The 23,768-nt window shown below is 57.5% G+C and overlaps 1 protein-coding gene across 5 annotated transcripts; it reads left to right on the top strand.

The window, feature by feature from the left end:
* Positions 1-75: 75 nt before the first annotated feature.
* CLASRP (CLK4 associating serine/arginine rich protein) lies at positions 76-23,650 on the top strand. 5 transcript variants are annotated; one of them, XR_009332243.2, is made up of 21 exons: positions 76-399; positions 1,190-1,317; positions 8,623-8,720; positions 9,293-9,394; positions 9,623-9,702; positions 11,851-11,935; positions 13,099-13,247; positions 14,017-14,113; positions 15,104-15,182; positions 15,267-15,340; positions 16,594-16,635; positions 17,546-17,761; positions 17,877-18,164; positions 19,604-19,873; positions 20,193-20,236; positions 20,531-20,591; positions 20,840-20,898; positions 20,993-21,039; positions 22,733-22,815; positions 23,174-23,198; positions 23,492-23,650. XR_009332243.2 is itself a non-coding variant. In XM_059045132.2 (21 exons), exons 2-21 carry the CDS (start codon positions 1,219-1,221, stop codon positions 23,532-23,534), a joined length of 2,037 nt encoding a protein of 678 aa, XP_058901115.1. In that variant the 5' UTR covers positions 122-399; positions 1,190-1,218; the 3' UTR covers positions 23,535-23,650. The 5 variants fall into 5 exon arrangements, 3 of the variants coding, with proteins under 3 accessions (XP_058901115.1, XP_058901116.1, XP_066874342.1); XM_059045132.2 differs by having other exon boundaries at positions 122-399; positions 20,193-20,232; XM_059045133.2 differs by having other exon boundaries at positions 134-268; positions 20,193-20,232.
* Positions 23,651-23,768: the final 118 nt, after the last annotated feature.

Below are 23,768 nucleotides of genomic sequence, written 5' to 3'. Positions count from 1 at the left end.
CACACCGCCGATCTCTTCCAAGCCCCGCCCCTCCCTCCTCGCCCGAATATAGGCCCCGCCGCTCGCGTGAGCGGAAGCTCCCTCCTCCAGACTCCGCCCCTCCCCCTTCACTCAGCCTCCCACTTCCGCTTCCGGTGCGGGCCGCGCGCGAGCGCAGCGGTGGGAGGCGGCGGCGAGCTGCTGAGTGCAGGCTGCTGGCTGTGACCTCCTGGCTTCGGGCGGACGTCAGCCCAGCTTCGTCCTTGCCTCGACCTCTCCCCGGTCTCTTGTGAGCCTCCGCTCGGCCCCGGCCTCGAGGGCCGACCGCTCCGCACCCCCTCGGCCTGCCGGGCCTCAGACCGCGCCCTGCTCCCGCCGTCGGGCCGAACTCGCCGCGTCGGACCCCGCCGCTTGCCACAGGTCCCTTCCTCATCACAAAAACTTATCCCGAACTCTCAGGCCCAGACCCGGTGCTCGAGCCCTGTCCAAACAATCGGGCTCTGCCTCTGTCCTCCATCCTCGCCCCGAAGCTCAACCCACCCCGTCCTGTCTGTCCGTTCCGCTTCCCTCAGTCTCTCCCCTACCCTCCCGCCCCCAATTTAGATTCCGTCTTTAGACCTCAGCCGCGCTCTGGTCTCTCCTTAACAGCACTCTCCCATGCTCCCCCTCCTCCCCCAAGGGTCGCCGTCTTCCGTCCACGCCCTTCACCTGCCCTCGACCCCTACCTCCAAACCACTACTCTGTTCCCATAAAATCTTCTCCTCTTCGTCCACTTGCCTTCATCTCCGGACCCCTGCTACCCGTACGCACACCCACAGGTGCCCCCAGGTGGGAGCCCTTTCAGCTCTTCCCCCTCCCTTGAGCTCCAGCCCCAGCTGCTCAAGGTCTGTCTCCAGACCTTGCTTCTAACACTCGCTCCTTCCATTCCCGAACCTTTCATCCTTGATTCTGGCTCCTTGAACACAGGATACCCCTTTCCCAGGGATGCTCACTCCAGAATCACCCGAGGGGGCGGTTTCAGAATGCCCAGGGTACTGAGTCAGGGTTGTCTGGGATACACCTGAGCGTCTGCAGCACAGTTCCACAGCCTCACTTCCCCCTCCCTGAAGCTGCTGTTCAGGATCCACTGTGTCACCAACTTTTTAGATGACATAGATTCTGCCTAGATGGTTTTGAAAGCCCGTCTGACACCCCTCTCCTTGTCCTTCAGGTTGAGGCCCCAGGCTTGGCCTCACCACGATGTGGCACGAGGCTCGGAAGCATGAGCGGAAGCTTCGAGGTATGATGGTCGACTACAAAAAGAGGGCAGAACGGCGGCGGGAGTACTATGAAAAGATCGTGAGTAACCTTTAAACTGGGCTGGGCTCTACTGGAGGGTGGGGCCCTGGTCCTCCTGGTACAATTTGGGCTTGGAAATACGCTAACGCCAGAGCCCAGTTTCCTCAAGAGAACGTCCCTGTTTTGAACGTGATCATGGGTAAACGCTTGAGGCGTTCTGTTGATTGTAGTAGACTGTGCTGTTTGGTGTGGACTCAGTACAGAGCTGGGCTTAGTAGGAAGGAGGAAAGTCTTTGTAACACTCAGAGCCGTCCAGACATAAGATTGGCCACCTCCGGAATGTTGTCTGTCCTGCTTACTGCTATATGCGCAGTGCCCAGAAGAGTTCAGCATTCTTGAGGTTTAGTTTGTGCCATCATCGTTCACTAAGTGAAGTCTGACCATTTCCCTCCCCTGTTTGAGGCTTTGATGCTTCAGTTGCTTTTGGAGAGGAGAGTGCACTGCATCTTGTGATCTAAAAGGCTCTTGTGGTCTGGCCTCTCAGCTTCATCCTTAGGTAGCTCCATTGGCCTTTTTTCCATCTCTGCCACCACAGGGATTGAACCTGTAATGCCTCCTCTCACCTATTTAACTGTTACTTGCTCTTGAGACCCCAGCTTGAAATGGCATTTGCGTACTAGGTTCAGTTCTCCTGTTAGGTGGTATTTATTATAGACGTTTTCATTTATCATTGCATCACTGCCCCAGCCTCCTCCCTTGTCTCCTGGCCTCCAGTCCTGCCGCCTCTAATCCACCCTCCTTAGAGGGGCCAGAGAGGTCTTTCTAAAGCACAAAGCTGAGCCTGTCCTTCCCTTGCTCAGAACTTCTCTGTGACTCCCCAGTGCCAGGCTCCTCAACACAGCCTTTAAGACCCTACATGTTCTGGCTTTTACCACCCCCTCCAGACTCTTGTCACTCTGCTTTCTGCCTTGTTCCTTTGCTCACGCCATCTGGCCTCCTCAATACCTAGGGTGCTTTTTCTAACAACAACAAAGAAAAGATGTATAAAGAGTTACCAGTTTACCTCCCCAAATTATATAGCCCTCTCCAGCCACAGGGCCTTTGCACGAGCTTTTCCTATACTCGATTAACTCCTGCTCATCTGTCAGATCTCAGTCCTCAGGGAAGTCTTTCCTCATCCTTCATACTCAGCCATCATAGCTCCCTGTCCTTCCCCTTTGTGGAATTTAACACACTTATCCAGCTCTGTACCATTGGGGACTAGGTGTATTTGGGTCATGTTTGCATTCCAAGCTTGAGCCCAACATGGTTTAAAAGAACAGATGAATAAAACATAGCAGTTACCATTTTAATTGGTCCTTCGCAGGCACCAGGCTCTGAAAAGAGCTTTAGATGCATAATTTCTTTGAATCCCCACAGTCACCCGTGAGACAGAGGCTGCTGTTACCCTAGGAGAGGAATCTCTGAGAGCGCCTCAGTTGCCTTCTGTCTCCCGGGAGGGAACCACTGGGCTGTAGAGAGAGCCCCCTCTCCGGTGGTGTCAGAATAACTATAACATGACCACAAGGGCAGGGGTTGGGTCTGTGTTGCTTATTGTTGAGGCCCCAGCAGTGGACCAAGAACACAATCAGTGCTCAGGAATGAATAGCTGCCATTTATTAAGGGTTCATGGTGTGCCAGACGCTGTGCCTGCTACCTTGGCACATTCTCGTTCTTTCAGCAGGCCTGAGAGATTGGTATTGATCCCTACGTTAAAGGTGATGCTGATAATAATGGCTGATGCTGTTGAGTATTTATGTGTTCACTGCTGTGCTGAGCACTTGACATGCATCTCCGCTTCATCAAATTGTCAACCCCAGCCTGGGAGGTGGTTTGCTTTTTTATGGTTTCCATTTCACAGATGAGCAAACTTGAGGCTCAGAGAGTCATGGCCTAGATCATATAGCAAGAGGGCAGAGCTGGCATTCTAACCCAGACTCTGTGACCCTGGACCTCTCTTAGCTCTTCACCTGGGCTTTCTACTGCAGAAATAGAAGTTCAGAAAGGTGCAGCAGCTTGTCCAAGGTGACACAGCTGGGAGGCAAAATACCAAACCATACCAGGTCCTTAAGAGTTTGGAGTCACAGGGCTCTGGCTTCCAATTCCAGCTATTCCACTTACATACCATGTGGCCCGGGCAAGTGACTGTATCCCTGAGCCTGGTTTCCTCTCCTGCATGTGAAATGATGTATCCTGTAAAATCAGGTTTGGCTGTGAATAACGGAGACCTAAAGCATCAATGGCTTAGACGAGATAGAAGTTGATTTCCTTTTCACATAAAAGCCCAGAGGTGGCCGTTTCTGCTCAGGGACCGTTTTGTTGTTCAACCATGCATGGCTTGTCTTTCCAGTGTTGTCTTAAGGTCTAAGAGGGCTGCTCAGGCTCTAGCCATCATGTTTTCATTACATCCAGCGGGGAGGAAGAAGGGAGGGAAAAGAGGCCAGGGAGCTCGTGCACTTGAGAAAGTCTCTAGATGTTTGCACATGATGTGACCACTCATATCCCCCTGGCTGGAAGGTAGCCCCATGGCCACATACAGCTGCCAGGAAGGCCAAGAGGCGTAGACTGTATTCTGGGTGGCCCAGTGCCAGTTATGTTAGGAGTCTTATTACTATCGAAGAAGGGGCAATGGATGTTGGTTGCCAACTCACGGTCTGCCACAAATGGTGGGGACAAGGACACCTTTCTCCCAGGCTGTTGGAGTATAGTGAGGTAGGGCCCAGAGACCACCGAGGGCAGGCCTGCTCAGGGTAACTTGCTCAGTAAATGCCGGCTCGTGTTCGTTCCGAGGTTGTTGTTATTACCAAGTAGAGCTGGAATAGCATCCAGGTTGATGGATGGTGTGGAGGAAAAAAGGCTGGAATTGGGCCACTTACAAGTCCTGGGACTCCATGCTCTTGTTCTTGTTAGCTGGGGAGCTCCCTGAGCTTTGTTTTCCCCCTTGGACAGTGGTGATGACAGGGTGACAGGGAAGAGCTTCAAGAATACAACAGTGTCTGTGGGGTGCTTTGTGGTGCAGGCCTGTACAAGCAGCCATTGTCCCCGTACGAGAACGTGATCGGCGTTCAGATCACAGCCACCAAGCTGCGGATGATGGCTGCTTTGAAGAGGGGATGGGGCTGTCACACGGGTCTTTCAACTTGCTCTTGGGCCTAGAGAGGCGTCTGAGGCGGGTGTTGAAGAAGCCGAGGTCAGCTGTGATGGGCCGGGCAGGTGTGTCTAGGCAGCCGGTTTCCCTGCTGATCTGTCCTTGGTGCTTGCTCTCTCTCCCTAGCTGACCCTAGTTTTGTCATTTCTCCTGTCCTTGTCAGCTTTCTTCTGATCAGTGGTTTGGATAAAGAAACAATTCCCTGTTGATGTGAAAGTGGGAAATAAAACAGATCTCAGCTCTGGCATCTCCTCCAGGAGAGCCCAGGCTAAATGATGCATCACCTGGCTCCCCTATCCCAGTGCTGCCCACTCTAGGTCGTCACTGTGGGGAATGGGTCTGTCCCCCACACTGGACTGTGAGCCCTGAGGGCCGGGCTGGCCGTCTCAGTCACTGCCGTGGCCCTAGCACAACGCCTGCACCTAGAGTCGGTGCCTGCTTAACAGCTGAATGAGTGAGTGAAAGACTCCATGAACTCCTCTGACCCCCTCTGATCCTGGAGATATAATGATCCATTGGTTAAGAATAGATTGGGGGTCTTGAAGAAGTATTTGTACATATTCATTGGAGTGTGATTCACCATAGCCAAGATGTGGAAACAACCTAAATGTCCGTCAGCTGATGAATGGGTAAAGAAAAGTGGTCCGTACATACAGTGGAATATTATTCAGCCTTAGAGAGAAAGGAAATCTTGTCACATGCAACTGCGTGGAGGCACATTGAGGACATTATGTCTAGTGAAATCAGCCAGTCACAAAAAGACGAACACTGCAAAATTTCACGTGTATGAGGTCTTAGAAGCAGTCAAGACCTTAGAAGCAGAAAATGGTTGTTACCAGGAGCTGCGGGAGGGGAAAAGGGGAGTAGTTGTTCATTGGGTATAGAGTTTCGGTTTTGTAAGCTGGAAAAGTTCTAGAGATCCGGTGCAGAGCACGGTGCATATAATTAATGCTACTGTACCTTTCACTTTAAAAAAAAAAAAAAAAAAAGGAGTGAATTTAGAGTCAGGACCATTTAGGCTCAGATCCTAGTTTTGTTTATGGCCGGTGTGATCAAGAGCAAGTGAGCCTCCCCACTTTGAGCTCCAGTTTCCTCACGGGACATGGGGTAAGAGTGACACCTTTCTCCATGATTGAGAAGTTTGAGATGTACATAAAGCACTTAGTTCAGTGCCTGGCTTTTATTTTTATTATTATTATTTTAATATTTATTTATTTGGCTGTACGGGCTCTTTAGTTGCGGCACACAGGATCTTAGTTGTGGCATGCATGCGGGATCTAGTTTCCCGACCAGGGATCGAACCTGGGCCCCCTGCATTCAGAGCATGGAATCCCAACCGCTGGAGTACCAGGGAAGTCCCCAACTCCTCCTGGCTTTGAGTACGGTTCCTTGACTTTTCTAGACGCTCCCAACAGAGCCAGTCCACGGACCCAGGTTTTTACTCCCCGCCCAATGCTTTTTTCCTTGTGGTGCTGGCACTGCCAGTGGCTTCACGCTACAGGCCAAAGTCCATCCTGCAAAGTGTCCCACGTGAGTCTTGGCTGTGGGAGCTGGGCATTTGGCCTGTCGCAGCCTCAGAACGCGAGGGGCTCTTGGCCTTAGACCTGGCTGGGGCGGTCATGGGCCGAGGGTGCTGTGTGGCCCGAGGTGAGGGACTGAGGGAGGCAGGTGAGGTGCGGGATGCGGAGTTGGATTCCAGCAGCGCCAGCGCGCTGGACCCCGTGGGCTCGGGTGTACCCCACCCTCAGCACCTTCAGATGTGAGAGGAGAGGGAGAACGGCCTGGTGCCTGGCACCTAGTGAGCGCAGGACAGGTAGTGGCCCCTAGTAGCTGTGGTCACTGGTGAGCGTCCTTCTCAGCTCCTGCTCGCCTGCCGCCCGGGGGCTGGGGCGGGAGGTGGAGGCAGAGCGAGGCCCGGAGCTTGGTGCTGATGGCTTCCTCCTGCAGGGGCTCGGCCTCCTCGTCTGTGGTGAGGGTTCGGTCTCTTTCCTTTGGTCAGTGTTCCTGAGCGCCTGCTGTGGGCCGGGCCCTGCTCTAGGCGCTGGGGACACAACAGTGAGCAAGACAGATCCTGCATCGTGGAAGCTGCGGTCTCGTGTGGGAGACAGGTGACCCGTGATGGGCGGTGCTCTGAAGCAGATGGGTGCGGTTAGGGAGCTGGAGTCAGTCGGGTGCGGGGGAGCTGTTTAGGCAGAGCTGATAAGGATGGCGGCTAGAAGGAGATGGGGAATAAGTGAGGGGCAAAGCGCGCGAGAGCAGTGCGTGTGCTGTGGCCTGGAGGCCGGCCGCCTGGAGCAGAGGCTGGGGAGAGAAGTCAGAGAGGGCCAGGCCGGAGCGGGGAGGCTCTGAGCAGGCGGACGTGGCCTAATAGGTTTTAGCAGAACCCCTCAGGCTGCCTCGCGGAAAATGGGCTGCAGAGGGCAAGGGTGGGAGCAGGGAGGAGGCCAGGAGGCTGCTGCCGAGTGGTTGGGGAAGGTGGCAGGGCTGGTGGGAAGGGGTTGGGCTCTGGGAAGGTAGTGCTGGGAGCTTGCCCAGGGTGTAGAGGGGAGCACCAGCAGCCCGGCTTGCGGGTCCTTTGGGTTCTTCTGACGTGGCAGCTCAGAGGGCTGCAGCTCAGCCAGGGCCCCGTGCTCGGGAAGCTCAGTGGTGGGAGCTGCTGCTGCTGCTAGATTTTATCCTGTCCTGACGCAGTTCTGGTGACTTGGAATCATGACTCCCCACAGGAGGCCTCAGGCCGGAGGCGATGAGTGAGTGTAAGGTGTAACATCAGGTGGTGGGAGCGACTCGGGCCATTCTCCATCTAGGTACCTTTTTTTCTTTAAAACAGCTTTATTGAGATATAATTCACATGTGGTACAATTCAGTGGTTTTCAGTATATTCACAGGTTTGTGCAACCATTTCCACAATGTAATTTTAGAAAATTTTCATAACCCCCCAAGTGAGCCCCATATCCATCAGCAGTCAGTTCCCCGTGCCCCTCAGCTTTGGGTAGCCACCAATCTACATTCTGTCTCTATGGATTCGCCTGTTTTGCACATTTCACATAAATGGAATCATACAACATGTGGCCTTCTGTGACTGACTTGACTTCGTGTAATGTTTTCAGGGCTCGTCTGCCTGGTAGTGTAGATCAGTACTCCATTCCTTTTCACTTCCAAACAATATTCCATTGTCTGGATATGCCATGTTTTGTTTATCTATCTTGCATTGATGGACATTTGGATTGTTTCCACTTTTTGGCTATTGTGCATAGTGCTGCTGTGAACTTTTGTGTACAAGTATTTGAGTATCTGTTTTTAGTTTTTTCAGGTATATACCTAGGAGTGGAATTGCTGGGTGTCATATGGCAGTTCTTTGTCTAACTTTTTGAGGAACCTGATTTCTGCATAATCTTGTCTATATATATATATATATATATATATATATATATATATATATATATATATATATATATAATTTATTTTTTTATTTTTTTATTTTTTTCTGCGGTATGCGGGCCTCTCACTGCTGTGGCCTCTCCCGTTGCGGAGCACAGGCTCCGGACGCGCAGGCTCAGCGGCCATGGCTCACGGGCCCAGCCGCTCCGCGGCATGTGGGATCCCCCCGGACCGGGGCACGAACTCGTGTCCCCTGCATCGGCAGGCGGACTCTCAACCACTGCGCCACCAGGGAAGGCCCTCTTGTCAATATTACTTGCTATCATCTGTCCTTTCAACTTTAGCCATCTTAGTGTGAGGAGGTGTCTTGCAGTTCTGATTGCTATGTCTCTGGTGAATAGTGACATTGATTGTCTTTTCATGAGCTTATGCAGTCCTGGTGTCTTAGAGGCTGGTCCTGGCCAAAATGCTCACACCTGCCTCTGAATGAGTGGCCTTGGGGTGGGGGTGGGGTGAAGAGTTGGGGGAAGTATTTTAGGGAGGTGGGTCTTGGTACTTGCTGTGTAGAAGGTGGGCCCAGAGCTCAGAGCCTCTTGCTACCACCTCGAGAGGAAACTCTTCCCCTGTCCCCAGAGGTTAGGTGGCCCCCGTTTGTGCTGCCAGCCTTGTGTAGGTTCTTTTACCTCTGAAGTAGGGCCTGCTTGGCATCGGAGGGGAGCCTGCTGCTAACTTGGTTGTGTGTGAGTGGCGGGGTTTGGGGCTCCGTTGGGTGGTGACCTCCATCTTGTCCTTCCCTGCAGAAGAAGGACCCGGCCCAGTTCCTGCAGGTGCACGGTCGAGCTTGCAAGGTGCACCTGGATTCTGCAGTTGCCCTGGCCGCCGAGAGCCCCGTTAACATGTAAGACTGGGTCTAGGGGTAGGGTAGTGTCTGTGATTGAGGGTTGGGGGTCCAAAGGGACCTGGGGTAGGACACAGACCTTCGGAGTCTCGGGGAGGGAAGCTTTGGCCTGCATGGGAAGGTGAAGGTCACTAGCTAAGGCAGAACGGCAGCGGTTGGGATAAAGGCCCCGTGGTGTAGTGGTTGGAGGAGGACTTACAGGGGAATGGGTGGGGCTGGGGCCAGAGGCCCAGATGCAGCAGAGAGTAGGTTGCCAGAGTGGGTGTTTTGGGGTGACTGGGCTTAAAAAGGTGGCCCCTAGGACCTGGCTCGAGTTCTCCACTCTTGCTTGGTTCTGAAAAACAGGGCTCCAGTTTCCCCAGGGCCCTATTCATGTCAGGAGCCTGAATGTAGATTTGGTGAGGGGGTTGGTGGCATAAGGGACTGAGAGGTGGGGGGTGAGGGTGGGGGCTGGCACGGGGATCAGAGGGGCTGGGGGCCAGACTGCCAAGCGTGAGGTGGCAGGGAGCAGGCACTTTGTGTCCTGGGCAGTGGGGACCCTAGGCTCCTTGCTCCCCTGCTCTCCACCTCAGGATGCCCTGGCAGGGGGACACCAACAACATGATTGACCGCTTCGATGTCCGCGCCCACCTGGACCACATCCCTGACTACACCCCGCCTCTGCTCACCACCATGTAAGCCGCCTCCCCCAGGGGTTGCCAGGCAGGGAGTCCTACCCAGCAGCACCTCTTCTTTCCTGAGCCCTGGCCCGCCCGTCACCGTCCTGGGAAGGAAGGAGGTGGGCACGTGGGGAGGTCCCCCCGCCCGTCAGGCTGAGCCAAGCCCCTCATCCCCCTTCCTGCTGGCTTGGGATGGGGGTCTACCCTCTCCCTGTGGTCTCAAGACCTTGACCTCCCCCAAAGCTCCCCAGAACAGGAATCGGACGAGCGGAAATGTAACTACGAGCGCTACCGAGGCCTGGTGCAGAATGACTTTGCTGGCAGTAAGTGACCTGGGGCGGCGGGGGAGTGGGGTTTTTTGGCGGGAGGGGCGGAGGGTGTCCCTGGAGACTGGAAGACCTCAACAAGGTTGGCAAGAAAAGTTATCCCAGGCCTTTCTACTAAGGGGCCTTGGGCTTTGGTCCCAGCTCTGTCATGGACCCGCTCTGTTCACATCCCTTTCTCTCTTGGGGCCCTCTGTCTCTGGAGTTGGTACAGGAGATGTCTGGTGAACTAGATGGTCCTACCACAGTCACTTCCACATCCCATGCCCTCAAACTCTGTGGCCTTTCTTCCTAAAAAATTGGTGAAAATAGCAAGAATACATTATTTTCCTCTGTGTATTTTCCCCTGCCTGCGTGGGTCAGAATGTTAGCTCTGGAAAGGAAATTTCTCCTTGTTTTAAATGACTATTTAGAAGAGTTTGACAGTTTGCCAAGTGTTCATATACATCCAGTATTCTTTTCCCAAGCCATCACCGTCAACACTTCACAAATGAGAAAACACGTTTAGAGACTTTTCCCGTCTCTGGGCTTGTGGTGGTTCAGACCCTGACAAACTTAAAGTTTTTCATCTCTGTTATCTCAGTACATCTGCATAACCTCCCAGTAAGGTAGGGGTGATGCCCCCATTTCACACATGAGGACATCGAGGCTCAGTGGTTGGGGGGGACACCATGTCCAAGGAGTTGGGGTTCTCACCTTGCCCTTAACCACCGCTGCCTCCTGCTGGACAGCTCTGAACTTCAGCTTGCCCCCTGAGAAGGACTTTGAGACACCACCACCCCGCACTCCCAGGATCTCCCTGTGAAATTAAGGGCCACACGCTCGTCCCTTAGCCTGGCCGCTGTCGGCCTCCTCCTGGAGAAGGGTGATGAAGGTGGATTCTGTCCCTTGCTGTGGTTGTGATGGCTCGGTGAGCAATGCCTAAGGCCCTGCACTGTGCCTGGCCGTCAGCCCTCCCTGTGGATTCACTGTCCCCGTATTTCTTTGTTTATAAAATAGGTGTTTTAGCATCTCTAAAATCAGAGATTGTCAAATTTTGGCCATCCCTGAGGCCTTAGAATCGGGGAACACGTCATCGTTGATGCCGTTGTTGTTTTTACTTCCCCCCAGGCTACATAGATTCTTGGTGATGGCGCCGGGGTTTCCCTCAGTTCTGACTCTGTATTCATTCCTTCATTCCCGCAGTTCCTGAGCGCCTGTGGTGTGTCAGGCACTCTTCTGGGAGCAGGGGTCTAGTGGGGGAGCCACAAGCTAAGGCGCCGTCACGACAGATGTGTGCTGTTCTGAGGTGCTTGGCCGAGGCTGGCTCAGGGAAGGGTGGGCAAGATTTCCCCAGTGAGGAGAGGCCACCGGACCCCGGGCCACAAGGACAGCCCTGTGGGGGAGGGGGGCGGGTGGCCTGGGGGGACAGGGAGGGCTGGCGTGGCTGGAGCTCACGTGAGGCAGGTCAGCGGGGCTCTGTGGATTACCAGCAGAACCGCGGTGGCTGCGGGGAGGGCTGGACCGTGGCACGCCTGGGCTCTCCCGGCGCGCGCACCTCGCTTTACACATAGAAGAGCTGAGGCCCACCGAGGCAAGGCGACTTGCCCGGGGTGCCACCGGGACTCGGGCGTGTCTCACTGCAGGAAGAGCTGGGGAGCCTCCAGTACATTGCTGAGCTCCTCGAGTTGCGTGTTGTGGATGAACGAGAGCCCAGATTAACCGCGCTTAATTTAAACTGGCCCACAGAGCCATAGAGTGGAGTGGCCCACGGGGTCCAGGTGACTAAGGTCCAGTGCTCAGGTTAGCTTTGTCCTTCCGAAGGGTCCAGCTGAAGACCTTCCTAACGGTGGTAGCAGTAGCAGCGCCGAAATACAATGCGCTCGTCCTGCCAGTGGTCCCATTTTACAGAAAAGGAAACTGAGGCAGAGTGGCTCAGTTCCTTGACCAGGGTTGCATGGCGAGTCAGTGGTGTCACCGGGGCCCTCCCGCAGCTGCTGTGTCCTCACGACACACGGTGTGATTATCTGGGAATCCGCGACTCTGCCCCCGGCTGTGCTTGGATCACACCTGCCCTCCTACCCCCCCCCACACTGTGTTCTTGTGTCCCCCCTGAATTCCCGGTGTCCCCAGCACCCCCTGACCCACGTGCCTCTTGCCTTGCCCCAGTCTCAGAGGAGCAGTGCCTGTACCAGATCTACATTGACGAGTTGTACGGAGGCCTCCAGAGACCCAGTGAGGATGAGAAGAAGAAGTGAGTTGGGGTCTGGGGCACTGTGGGCTTGATTGAGGGCGGCAGGCGGACTGAGGGCCCCACAGGGCCCAGCCTCGGCCACCCTGTCCACCTTGGGCTCCCCAGAGCCAGGGTTGGTGGTTGGCACGGGGTAGGCACTCGATCGATCAGTGTTTAGAGGAGGAAGCAGCAGCTGGACGGGATGGGTTTGCCGGCAAACCTCTACACTGCGTTTGCAACCCATGGGATGGTAGGAGGTGAGTTAGAGCAGGCCCTGCACTGGACAGGCCTGGGTTTGAATCCTGCCGGTGAGGACTTCCCTCCGAGCCTTGGCGTGCTCCCCTGTGAGGGGGCTGGCAGCAGTGCCCCCTGCCTGCACTTGCCAGGACTACAGAGACGGGGCTTGTGAAGTGCTTGTCCTCTGCTGCTGTGCAGTAAGCTTCTGGTCAGCAGCGGCTGATGTCGCTCTGGAGAGGGACCTCTCCAGGCTGTGTCCCTCGAGGAATGGCCCCCCTTAGCCAGGACAGCCGCTGCTCCACTTGTTCCCCGGCGGTCCTAGAGCCCTGCCTCCTTACCACCTCCTGCTGAGCAGTTCCCCCACTGTGATCCTCAGCGCTTGCTGCTTCCCTCCATCTGAAGAGTTTTCACGATGTGGCGGGAGCTTCTTGATGACTCTGATCCTTATCCCCGACCCCCCGTTGAGGACGAGGCTGGCACTGGGACGGCGTCAGGGAATATTGACTAAATTCAGCAGCAGACATGCACTAGGCCCCTGCGCTGTTTTGGACCAAGCTGGGCCGTGCTGTTACCCAGGATAACTCGGGCCTGCCCTTGCAGGACTCACAGTCTGGGGCGGGGGGAGACAGATCCGGTGTGAGTGGGGCCGGGGATCTGAGGATGGTGCTCGACCCCGCCTGAGGGAGGACTTCCTGGAGGATGGTGCATTGGAGCTGGAGGAGGAGGGAAGAACTGGTGGGAGGTGGCCACAGAGGGTTCTAGGCTGAGGGAGAGTGTGGGTGAAGGTCTGCAGGCAAGGGCGCCGAGCCGCCCGGGAGCTTGGGAGGGCAGTGTGCGGGCGGTCCTGTGTGCAGGCCCTCGAGGCTTGGCCTGGGCTCTATCCTGCCCATAGTCTCAGCCCCAGGCCCCACCTTGCACCTCCCTGGCTCATGGCTCCCCTGTCCCAGGCTGGCGGAGAAGAAGGCTTCCATTGGCTACACCTACGAGGACAGCACGGTGGCCGAGGTGGAGAAGGTGACAGAGAAGCCTGAGGAGGAGGAGTCACCAGCCGAGGAGGAGAGCAACTCGGACGAAGATGAGGTCATCCCCGACATCGGTGGGGTCCCCTCTCTGCCCTCCCCCCCACAGTCCCTGGGCGTTGTTCTTGTGTCTCGTCCCTCCCCCTCTGTGGGGTGTCCTGTGCTTCTGAGCCCTGCCTCTCCCGCCCCAGCTCCAGGGCACTGCTGTCCTCCCCTCTCACTCATGTCCTCCTGGTCCAGCCTCCCTTTCTGTGTTTTCTCTCCTTCCTCGTTTCTAGGACTCTGCTTCTATGGTATTGTCCCCACCTAGGTTCTGAGTCTGTCCTCTTGCTTGTGTCAGCCTCTCTGTCTCTCCCTCCCCTTCTCTTTCTCTCTCTTCTGGAAAACAACTGTTCCTCCAGTTACAGAGCCTCATCCCGCACGCTGCCACCTCCTCCACCTCTCATCCCTTTCTCACTCGGCCCACCCGCTGTTTATTTAGACACATTCAGACATATGTGGAGTGTCCGTCCCACCTTCCACTGAGCCATCAAGCATCTGGCTTCTGAATGCCTGTGACCCAAGCCCCTGCCTCCCGCCCACCTAGATCTTCAGCCGCCGCCCTCTGTCCGTCCCCCGTTTACTTCCTCCACATCACACACCCCTCCCTGGCCCCCACCCACCATTTGTTGTGCTTGTCTCTGGCCAAGCCGTGTACCAGCCTGGGGATGCCGAGATGAGCTGACTCGTTCCCTCCCTGCAGAGGTCTGCGGTCTGGTGGGCACCCCCGCCCCCAACTCCTGGGGCACTGCCCCTTCTCCCCTTCTCGCTCGGCTTTGGTCCCTGACAGCCTTTCTTTTGGTGTAGACGTGGAGGTGGACGTGGATGAACTGAACCAGGAGCAGGTGGCAGATCTCAACAAACAGGCCACGACCTATGGCATGGCCGATGGTGATTTCGTCAGGTGAGGCCTGCGGGCTGACGCCCCTCCACATCCTGTGGACCTGGCATATGTTGTTACCCCTCTTCCCGAGCAGTTGTGTGCCTGGCCCTGCACCAGGGCATTACACACAGAGGCTCCTGAGCTCGTGGGGTGGGTACTTGTGACCGGCTTCAGCCTTGTTGAAGTGGAGGCTGCCCCCAGCTGTGTGACCTGAGGCCATCTGACCCTGGAAACTCCCGGGGTTCCTGGGCCTGGTGGACAGCGCCCTCCAGTGGAGACACTTCGCTCCCTGGATCGTTCACTCACAGTTGCTGGTTGAACCTCTGCCCTGTGCCACACCTGTGTGGGCCACATAGACCGGTCCCATCTGACAGGGTATTGAGCTGGAGTCTGAACACAGCGTCCTCTGCCCAGAACCCTCCGTGACTCCCACCTCACTCGGGAGCAGCCAGCCTCCTCACCCACGGCCGCAGAGTCTCACCTGTCTGGTCGTCTACCCACACACCGCACCCCTGCCCGGCCTCCATAGCCTCTTTACCCCTTCGATGCCTGAGGCCCCACCTGACCTCGGGGCCGCTCAGGGTGCCCTTGGCTCTGTCGGCACCTGCTCAGCTCACTCCCCCAGGTTTCACATCAGCTCTCACTTTTCTCTGGGTGGCTTCCCCAGCCTCCCTGTTGAAGGCTGCAGCAGCCTCCACCAGTTCCCTGGCCTTCTTTCCCCCTTCCGAGATTTACATTCCCATCGAGGGTTTCACCATCTAACATACCATGTTATGTGACCGTGGTCACTGTGTCTCTTCTCCCCAGAATGGTAGCCCAAGAGGGTGGGGATTTTTGTTCGTTGTCAATAATCCCTAATACCTGAAATAGCAGCTGGCATGCAGTGGATGCTCAGTAATAGTGCAAAATGAATGTGAGACCCCCAGGATGGCTTGGGGTTCCTCACTTCCTGCAGTGACTCTGCCTGTGGCCTGGCCCCTCCTCCATCGTGCCCCTCGTGCCCCTCTGCAGGATGCTCAGGAAGGACAAGGAGGAGGCAGAGGCCATCAAACACGCCAAGGCCCTTGAGGAGGAGAAGGCCATGTACTCGGTGAGGGCTGGGCCGGGGTGTCAGGGCAGGTGTGTGCCTCATGGAAGGCACACTCTCACCAGCCTCGTACCCACCCTGCTCCAGGGCCGTCGCTCCCGGCGCCAGCGGAGGGAGTTCCGGGAGAAGCGGCTAAGGGGCCGCAAGATCAGCCCTCCCAGGTAGGATGGGTTCTGCCCCTTGCCCACACCCGGCCAGCACCAGTCTTTCAGGGCTCTGGGGGAGGAACTGGGGCTCAGGAAGACTTTGGGGGCAAGCTTGCCGCTCGCGGGCAGTTACCTCCTAGTAGGGCAGTGAATAGGGAAGGTTTGGAGTAGGAGTGGCTGTGAGGGGCGTGTGGACACCTGCCCTGCCAGGCATTCCCCTCACCCTGCCGGACTCAGGGCGCTTGCCATGCTCCCTGGGAGCCAGTGGCGAGGTGGCATGGGGTGGCTGGAAGGGTTGAGAGCAGAGTCAAGGGGCACGGTCCTGGCCCTGGGCTCTGACCTGGTTTTGCTGCTTGGCCGCTTCCTCAGTGTCAGAGTTTGGGCAGGTGACTTTCTCTCAAGCTGCAGTTTCCTTTTTGGAAAAGGGGCACCATCACCTCTCAGGAGAGGGGCTATGCCGGTGCCCACAGCGAGGTCTCGGGCAGGTTTGGATGTGGCAGTCTGATGCGGAGAGCCCAGCCTGGGGCTCCGGGCAAACCCATGCGTCTTTGACACATCTTCTCTGTTTAATGGGAGTCATTGAGGGTTGCTGTGAAGCTTAAGGGACCTGTTGTGGGTTCAGGGTTTGATGTACAGTCTGGAAAATATTCCTTAAAGAGTTGTAGAGGTGCAGGTCAGTGTAGCTCATAAAAGCTTGGACTCAGTGGCCTGGGTAGGAATCCTGGCTCTTTCGTTTATGAGCTGTGTGGCCCTGGGCAAGTGACTTCACCTCTCTGGGCCTGTTTCCTCAGCTGTGAAGTGTGAATAATCACAGTGCCCATGTCAGAGAGTTGTTAGGAAGAGCAATCGAGTTCACTGAGTAAAGCACTCAGTGCCTGGCGCATAGTGTGCCTCTAAGACGTGTTAGCTCTTCTAATTTTAACATCATCATCGTTAGTAAGCCAGGACCCAGCAGAACCAGGGACTTGGAGTGGGAGGAGGGTTGCTTCTAGTCTAGGGTCCAGAGGCCAGCCAGGTTGGAGGCTGTGAAGTCCTTGTTGCTCAGAGTCAGGGTGGGTCTGGGACATTGTGGGTCCGGGCTGAGGTTCAGGCTTCGGACAGATGTGAGGTGAGTAGGAGGAGGGATCAGGGCCCGTAACCTGGCCAGCGGCCCCCTCATCACTGTGCCCAGCGTGTGGCCTTGGGCGCCCAGGTTGGGGGTTGGCCTTACTTCCGTGCACGCTAATCCCCAACCCCCCATCTGTCCCACCCCGTTCTTCTCTTCATAGCTATGCCCGCCGAGACAGCCCCACCTATGACCCTTATAAGCGGTGAGTTCCCAAGGCCCAGCAGTCCTCCTCATGGAGGGCAGGGGTGGTGAGGAGGGGCAGGGGGCCCACCCTGTAGGCTGCCCTGAGATCACAGACTGGAGAATGTGTTCTGGGGGTCGGAATCATTTTTTGTTTTCTAGAGTGTTAGCCTGCTTTCCTGATTTATTTTTCCTTTACATGTGAACCTTAAAATTTTTTCTGATTTAAACGTAACGTAGTCTTGTGTGGAAAATGACCAGACATGGCAGAAAGGCAGGACTTAGAAGTCAAGTCCCTTTAGTCTGAACTCGCAGAAATAAGCAGTGAGAAATGAGGCACAGAAGGGCCCGGTTGCACACGCGTGTGTCTCCTGGCTGTGGGAGTGGTTGGGACAGAGGCTTTGAGGGTGACAGACCTCGGTCTGACCCCAGTTCCCTTTGCAGAGTGGTGTGGGAGGGACCCCTCGGGGCTCCTGGGAGGATAGGTGAGATGAGGCAGGTATATATACCTTTCGATGAAAAGTCTGGCACAGTAAGCGCTCAAACCATGGGCGCCACAAGGGATAAGGTATACTTTGTTTTCACAAAAATGGAATTATATCACAGTTAACGCTTTAGAACTTGCTTTCCGCCTGACCTGGCGTCGATGTTGGGGAAACCTTGTCCTGTTACGTTGCCGCTGTGCTCGTCCCTTTTTACTAGTACAGCGTTCTGCTCCGCCTCTTTCTGGTGGTTCTGAGCGCGTTTCCGTGGTCAGGAATCCGACCTTGCGTAGCTGGTGTCTTCCTGCCCGTTGGCTCTGCTCGTTGCGCCGGTGTCTGCTGTTGCTCGGGGCTCCGCTCTCCTGATTTCTGTTGCTCCGTGGTGGCTTTGTCAGCTGGTGGACAGGCTCCAGGGGCCTGGTGTTTGAGCCCCTGCTCCCTGCTCTGTAGGTCGCCCTCGGAATCCAGCTCCGAGTCCCGCTCCCGCTCCCGCTCCCCGACCCCAGGCCGCGAGGAGAAGATCACATTCATCACCAGTTTTGGGGGCAGCGATGAGGAGGCAGCCGCAGCCGCAGCTGCAGCAGCTGCGTCAGGGGCCGCCACAGGGAAGCCCCCCGCGCCCCCCCAGCCAGGCGGCCCCACACCGGGACGTAATGCCAGCGCCCGGTCGGTAACACTCACGCTGCCTGCCCTACACCCCGGCCGCCGTGGGGGGGACTCGGGACGGCGGTGGGCCACGGCCCGGGCCGGCGCTGACCGGCCCTCCGTGCCCCACCTGCAGCCGCCGCTCCTCCACCTCCTCCTCCTCCTCTTCCGCCTCGAGGACCTCCAGCTCCCGCTCCCGCTCCAGCTCCAGCTCCCGCTCCCGCCGCGGCGGTGGCTACTACCGCTCGGGCCGCCACGCGCGCTCCCGCTCGCGCTCCTGGTCGCGCTCCCGCTCCCGCTCTCGGCGCTACTCGAGATCCCGCAGCCGCGGCCGGCGGCACTCAGGGGGGGGCTCCCGAGACGGACACCGCTACTCCCGTTCGCCTGCCCGGCGTGGCGGCTACGGGCCCCGGCGCAGAAGCAGGTGCGTGGGTCTGGGGTGTGGGGACTGGGGTGGCCGTGGGCCCGTCTCGGCGAGACCAGCCTCTGGGAGGGGAGACCTGGGATTGGTGGGGGGGGGGGGGGTGTGCTCACTCCAGGTGTGGTGCCGGGGCTGGAGCGCAGCCTCCCTTCTCAGGGACGCAGTGGGGAGGGAGACTGAGCTGCGCTTGTCACGGGAAGTCCCCAGGGGTTTGCAGCTGGCGACCCTTAGGACCGGGGCACTCCGTGGGCAGGGGCCGGGAACTCAAGGCAGCCCTTTGAGAGAAGGTGGGGCGTGAGGCAAGCGCTGCACATGGGGCAGGAGTAAAGTCACCTCCGGACGGGAGCAACCCTCTGGTCCTCTTGCCCGAGGGGATCAGGGCTGCCTGTGGAGGGGCAGCGTGGCCTGGCGGAGGAGAGCATGGACTGCGGCGCGGCCAGCTGGGTGTGGATTCTGGCCCCGTTGGTGGCCTCTCGGGGCCTGTTTCTGCATCTGTAACAGAGATACAGTCACAGCGTCCCCTTCATTGAGTCGTGAAGTTGTGACGAGTGAATTTTACCTAAGTGTTTAGTACAGGGCCTGGCACTTGGTGAGTGCTTTTGTTGTCCTCGGCATCATTACCCGTGTTATTGTTGTGTGGCTCTCAATGTCAGCTACCTACAAGGTTGAGCAGGTAAAATAGAGGGGCCGCGTGGGCCCCGGTGAACTGGGAGCACGTGTCCCATCTGCTGGGCTCGTTGGCCACTCAGTGGCGGGTGTGGTGTTGCTCAGTCTTCTGGTTTTTCAAGAGAAGTTGGGTTGGATTTTTAGAGGACAGCTCTTGTTTTCTCAATATTGCCAACAAATTTGAATTTTGTAAAAACCCAGGACAGTCCCACCAGAATCGGTGTTTGGCGTTGGTTTGGCTTCTGGGTCATTCCCTGGAGCTTGACACAGGGCGATGTCAGGAGAAAGACTGGGGTCGGAGGGGGGGCCCTGGTCACATCTCTGAGGGTTCTGAGCAGAGAGAGGATGGGGCTTGCATGTCCCCAGACTGGATCCTGTGGGTCTGTGCTGCGGTCTTCCGGGGGGGCGGGGGGGTCATCCCCACTGGTGGCGAGACCCTGGACCTGGCAAGGTGAGGAGGCGGTGAGCATACAAGGGGGCGCCGCCAGCCAAGTTCTGCCCTCCCAGAGATCACCTCTCGGGGAAGTGGGTGAATGAATGGGTGTCTAGTGAGAAGTGAAGAGCCATCTTAGGGCCGGTGAATCCAGAGGGCAGTCTCTGTTTAGAGACTGAGGGAGGCCAGGGAGGATTTCTGAGGAAAGTAGCGGGAGAGGAGTGGAGACACAAGGACCCCAGGGCCTCGGAGGAGGCTCGTAGATTCAGTGCCTGGGTGGGGCATTGGGCACATGGGGTCCCTGGAGCCTCACGGCCTCTCTCCTGCCTCACCGCACCCCTAGGAGCCGCTCCCGCTCAGGGGACCGCTACAGGCGGGGCGGCCGGGGGCCCCGGCACCACAGCAGTAGCCGCAGCCGCAGCAGCTGGTCCCTCAGCCCGTCCCGAAGTCGCAGCCTGACTCGCAGCCGCAGCCCCAGCCAGAGCCGCAGCCCCAGCCAGAGCCGCAGCCGCAGCCGCAGCCGCAGCCGCAGCCACAGTCACTCGCCGTCGCCCCCAAGGGAGAAGCTGGGCAGGCCGGCAGCGTCCCCCGCTGTGGGCGAGAAGCTGAAAAAGTGAGCGGGGCAGGGCTGGGGGAAGGGGATTGTGAGCTCAGGTGAGCAGGGTGACTCCGCGGTGCTTTTTGAAGGGAATTTGGTCCTGTCCTGGGAGGCCTGCGGGGGGCCACAGTTCTGCTCTTGGGGGCTCTGAGGAGTCACGTCCTTGCCTTGGGTTGGGGGTCAGAGGAGGACATGGCCCTGTCCTGCAGGATCCAGGCGGGACCTGGTTTCTCCCTGGGGGGTGGTAGGGACTCGTGGCCTTGGCTGTCTGCTCGGAGGGCGGTGGGGGGGGCGTGTGGGGTCGAAGGTGGCAGCTGGTTTTCCTTCCTCCCAGGACCGAACCTGCCGCTGGTAAAGAGACAGGAGCTGCCAAAGTCAGTAAGAATTTGGAACTCGCCCGTGTAATTCCCGCCAGCAGCAGTGCCCGAGAGCTGGGCCCGGTGGGCCTGCAGGGGGGCCCGGGTGGGCCGGGAGATCCAGCCCCGGGGATTGAGATCTGTGCCTCCCTCCCTTCCTCAACTGTCCACTGGGGCTCCCAGACCCTCGTGGCCAGTCTCCGCAGCCCGTCCGTCCTCCACACATGCCCCCGCAAGTCCCAGGCTCTTGGATGAGGTGGGTTGTGGGAGCTCCGGGACACCCACCCGGTCTCCTGCCTCTTCTCCCCCTCCCCAGCCCAAGCTGACGCCACAGGAGAAGCTGAAGCTGAGGATGCAGAAGGCACTGAACAGGCAGTGTATGTTCCGCCCTGCCACCTGCCCCTCCAGGGCTCCCCTGCCCCTCTTCCTTCTGGCCTGACCGTGGGGAGGCCCTGCCCTTTGCCAGATAGGAGGCCCTTTGGGGAGGAGTGGGTGTGCACCTGCCCTGCGGCCACCACGTTTAGGGCGTTGGCAATCTCGTTGGCCTCTCTGAGCTCAGCTTCCACAGCTTGGGGGCGGGGGCTTGAGGGCACCCCTCAGCCACTGTGTCTCTCCCTCCCCACAGTCAAGGCGGATAAGAAGGCGGCTCAGGAGAAGATGATCCAGCAGGAGCATGAGCGCCAGGTACGGGGTGGGGTGAGGGCACAGGGCTCACACGGGGCGCCGGCCCGGCCCTGCCCACACTGCCCTCACTGCCGTCCTGCCCTCTCTGCCGTAGGAGCGGGAAGATGAGCTTCGAGCCATGGCCCGCAAGATCCGTATGAAGTAAGACCCCTTCCCTCCCACCTGCCTCTGGGTTGCCCTGCATTCCCCACCACCTGCTCCGAGCCAGAGCCTTGGCCGATCCCGCTGGGTGGATGAGAATGATCGAAGCCCTCGCCCGGCCCTCATGTTTTCCCCCAGTCTCCTTCCCATCCCCAGCTTATTTCGGCCACTGTGCCCTCCTCCCAGCTCCGCCAGCCTCCAGCTTGGGTTTCCTTTCCTGTTGTGCCCCAGATACCCACCCACTTCCCTCCCGTGCTGAACTCAGGGGTCCTTCCTGACCATCCTATGTGGAGTAGCACCCCAGAACACGGCATCCTCCAGCCCCACTCTGCTTTTCTTCATAGCACTAATCTGCACCTGGCATCCCAGTGTGCACTGTCTGTGTCCTTCACTCATTCTTGTTCGTGTCCCCATTAAGAAGTCGGGTCTGGCTGCTGGGTTCCTGCTGTGTGCTTTGCCCCTAGAACACTGGCGCTTGATAAACGTTGGCCGAACGGAACGGCTGAATGCAAGCCGGCCCTGCGCTGGGAGCCAGGGCCTCTCCCCTCTCCCATTCTGCTCCAGTTCTCACCTTGACTCTTCCCCTGCAGAGCTGAGTGGCTCAGAGCCTGGGTCAGACAGACTCGGGGTTCATTCCCAGCTCTGCCTCTCTGACTGTGTGGCCCTGGGGTGGGCTCTGGCCCAGAGTCTGAACAGTCCTTGGTGCCAACTGCACAGGGTAACTCAGGGATTAGTGCCCATAAAGCCTCAGCCCACCCAGTACCCCTGGGCAGAACTGGAGGCGGTAGTGCTTGGTGTTGGCAAAGAGGAGAGTTGGTCAGTCGCAGGGTCGGCTCACCTGTTGCTTGTTTCTGGTTCCACCCTGCACTTGCTGTGGGTCCTTGGACAAGCACTTTAATCTCTCTGAGCCAGGACTCAACTATATGAGATAGATGTAATAAGGCAGCCACCTCCATGGGATTCTCCTGTTAAGGCACCTGGTGTGTGGTTCCTGGCATGTGGGGAGGCTCGATGGTTGGAGCTGCTGCTGTTAGTTGTTTATTACAGGCGCATCATGTGCTGGGCTTCCAGGGATGCCACGTGCTCCCATCAAGGGGTGGAGGAGCAGAGTGCCTAGGGACTCAGTGTTGTAGTGAGTCGGACCTGCCTCTGCTGCCCACCAGCTGTGCGCCTTCCTCCGAGCCTTAGGCCTATAGATAAGCCTAAGTTTGCTTCTCTACCGAATGGGGATGGAATAGTTGTCCCAGCTCTTAGGCTGGTGGGGAGGATTCCATGAGATCAGAGCCAGGCAAGAAGGCACCCAGTAAATGCAGCCCTCGGGGTTGCAAATCCTGGTCATTCTGACAAGGACCAGTTAAGCACTTAGCATGTAAGTCCCTTTGTTCTGAGGCTGTGCCCTGAGTATGACAGGAAATTATCGAACTCTCCAGCCCTTCAGCAAGCCTTTCGTCGCGAGGCGGACTGGGATTCAGATGCTGGCTCTGCCAGCCAGTATCCCGTCTGAGTTCAGTGCCCTCATCTCCAAGTGAGGAGAGGAGCACGACGTGCCCCCTTGGCTTATTCTTCCACCTGGACTAGGTTGTCGGCAGCACCTGCCCTGACAGGGACCCAGCCAGCCACTGAGTTCAGTTCGGTGTCGTCGCCAGCCGAATGCCCACCCCTTCCCCTGGTTTCCCTCCCCTTCCCCGTGCAGGGAACGGGAACGCCGAGAGAAGGAGAGAGAAGAATGGGAGCGCCAGTACAGCCGGCAGAGCCGCTCGCCCTCCCCCCGTTACAGTGAGTGTCCTCGTGGGTGCTTGGTCTGGAGGCTCTGTGGCATTAAAAAAAGAAGAGATGTCAAACTGGGTTACAAAAAAACCGTGGTACATTGTCCACATCAGCCTTCTATACGTTAAAACTTTTAAGTCACACACACAACACAGGGTGATTGCTTCAGTCACAAGGGACTTAGAGGAATTGGAAGAAAAGTTCATTCCCAGCGCGTGGGTGTGGGCCGGAGGGCACAGGTAGCGTCCAGCAGTGGACAGGCCAGAAGCGCCGGCGCTGCCTTAGCTGGAGACACTGGAAGCCCAGCCCTGGAGCCCACTCCTGGTCCTGGGCACTTGCTTTGTTTTCACCCGTCCTTTCTTTCCAGGTCGAGAATACAGCTCTTCCCGAAGGTAATAAGCAGGCTGGCCCAGCTCCCTGGGGAATCACATTTGCCCTTTAGCAGGAGGTCCCAGCCCTGATGGCTCCATCCCGACGCAGCCCCCTCCAGTCCCCTCCAGCCCCCTCCAGTCGTAGGGCCTGGCCTCACCCCTCGGGAACATCCCTTTCTGAAGCTGACTTCCCCATCACTGAGGCCCCAGTGGTCCCAAGCATGTGGGTGTATGTGTGCACGTGCCTACACAGCAGGGCTCCCTGCTTCCTGCCCAACCCTCATGGGGCCTCTCTCTCCCCTTTCTCTCTCCAGGCGCTCAAGGTCCAGATCCCGAAGCCCCCACTACCGACACTAGGCAGAAGCGTGGGGGGGCAGAGGGGTGAGGGGGTGGGGCGAGGGCTCAAGCTGCGATGCTGCTGGTTTTATCTCTAATGGAATAAAATCACACATTATTTAATTCTCTTCACCTGGCCTACGTGTTGTCCGTGTGGTTGTTGCAGGGCTCCCAAACCCCAGTGCCCACCAGCCAAGGCCAGCTGGGTAAGGAGCTTGGTGGGTTCAGCTGTGGCCCAGGTGGAGGTCCCGCCCA

The sequence above is a fragment of the Kogia breviceps genome, chromosome 18, assembly GCF_026419965.1.
Source record: "Kogia breviceps isolate mKogBre1 chromosome 18, mKogBre1 haplotype 1, whole genome shotgun sequence".
Taxonomy (NCBI): Eukaryota; Metazoa; Chordata; class Mammalia; order Artiodactyla; family Physeteridae; genus Kogia; species Kogia breviceps.
Note: the sequence above shows the minus strand (reverse complement) of the source record. Positions and strands in the feature narration are given on the sequence as shown.

Coding starts and splice junctions, on each gene's coding strand:
- CLASRP (XM_059045132.2), top strand. CDS start 1,219: ATGTGGCACGAGGCTCGGAAGCATGAGCGGAAGCTTCGAGGTATGATG. Junction 11,936..13,098: donor AGTGAGGATGAGAAGAAGAA/GTGAGTTGGGGT, acceptor CCCCTGTCCCAG/GCTGGCGGAGAAGAAGGCTT. Junction 19,874..20,192: donor GTGGGCGAGAAGCTGAAAAA/GTGAGCGGGGCA, acceptor CCTTCCTCCCAG/GACCGAACCTGCCGCTGGTA.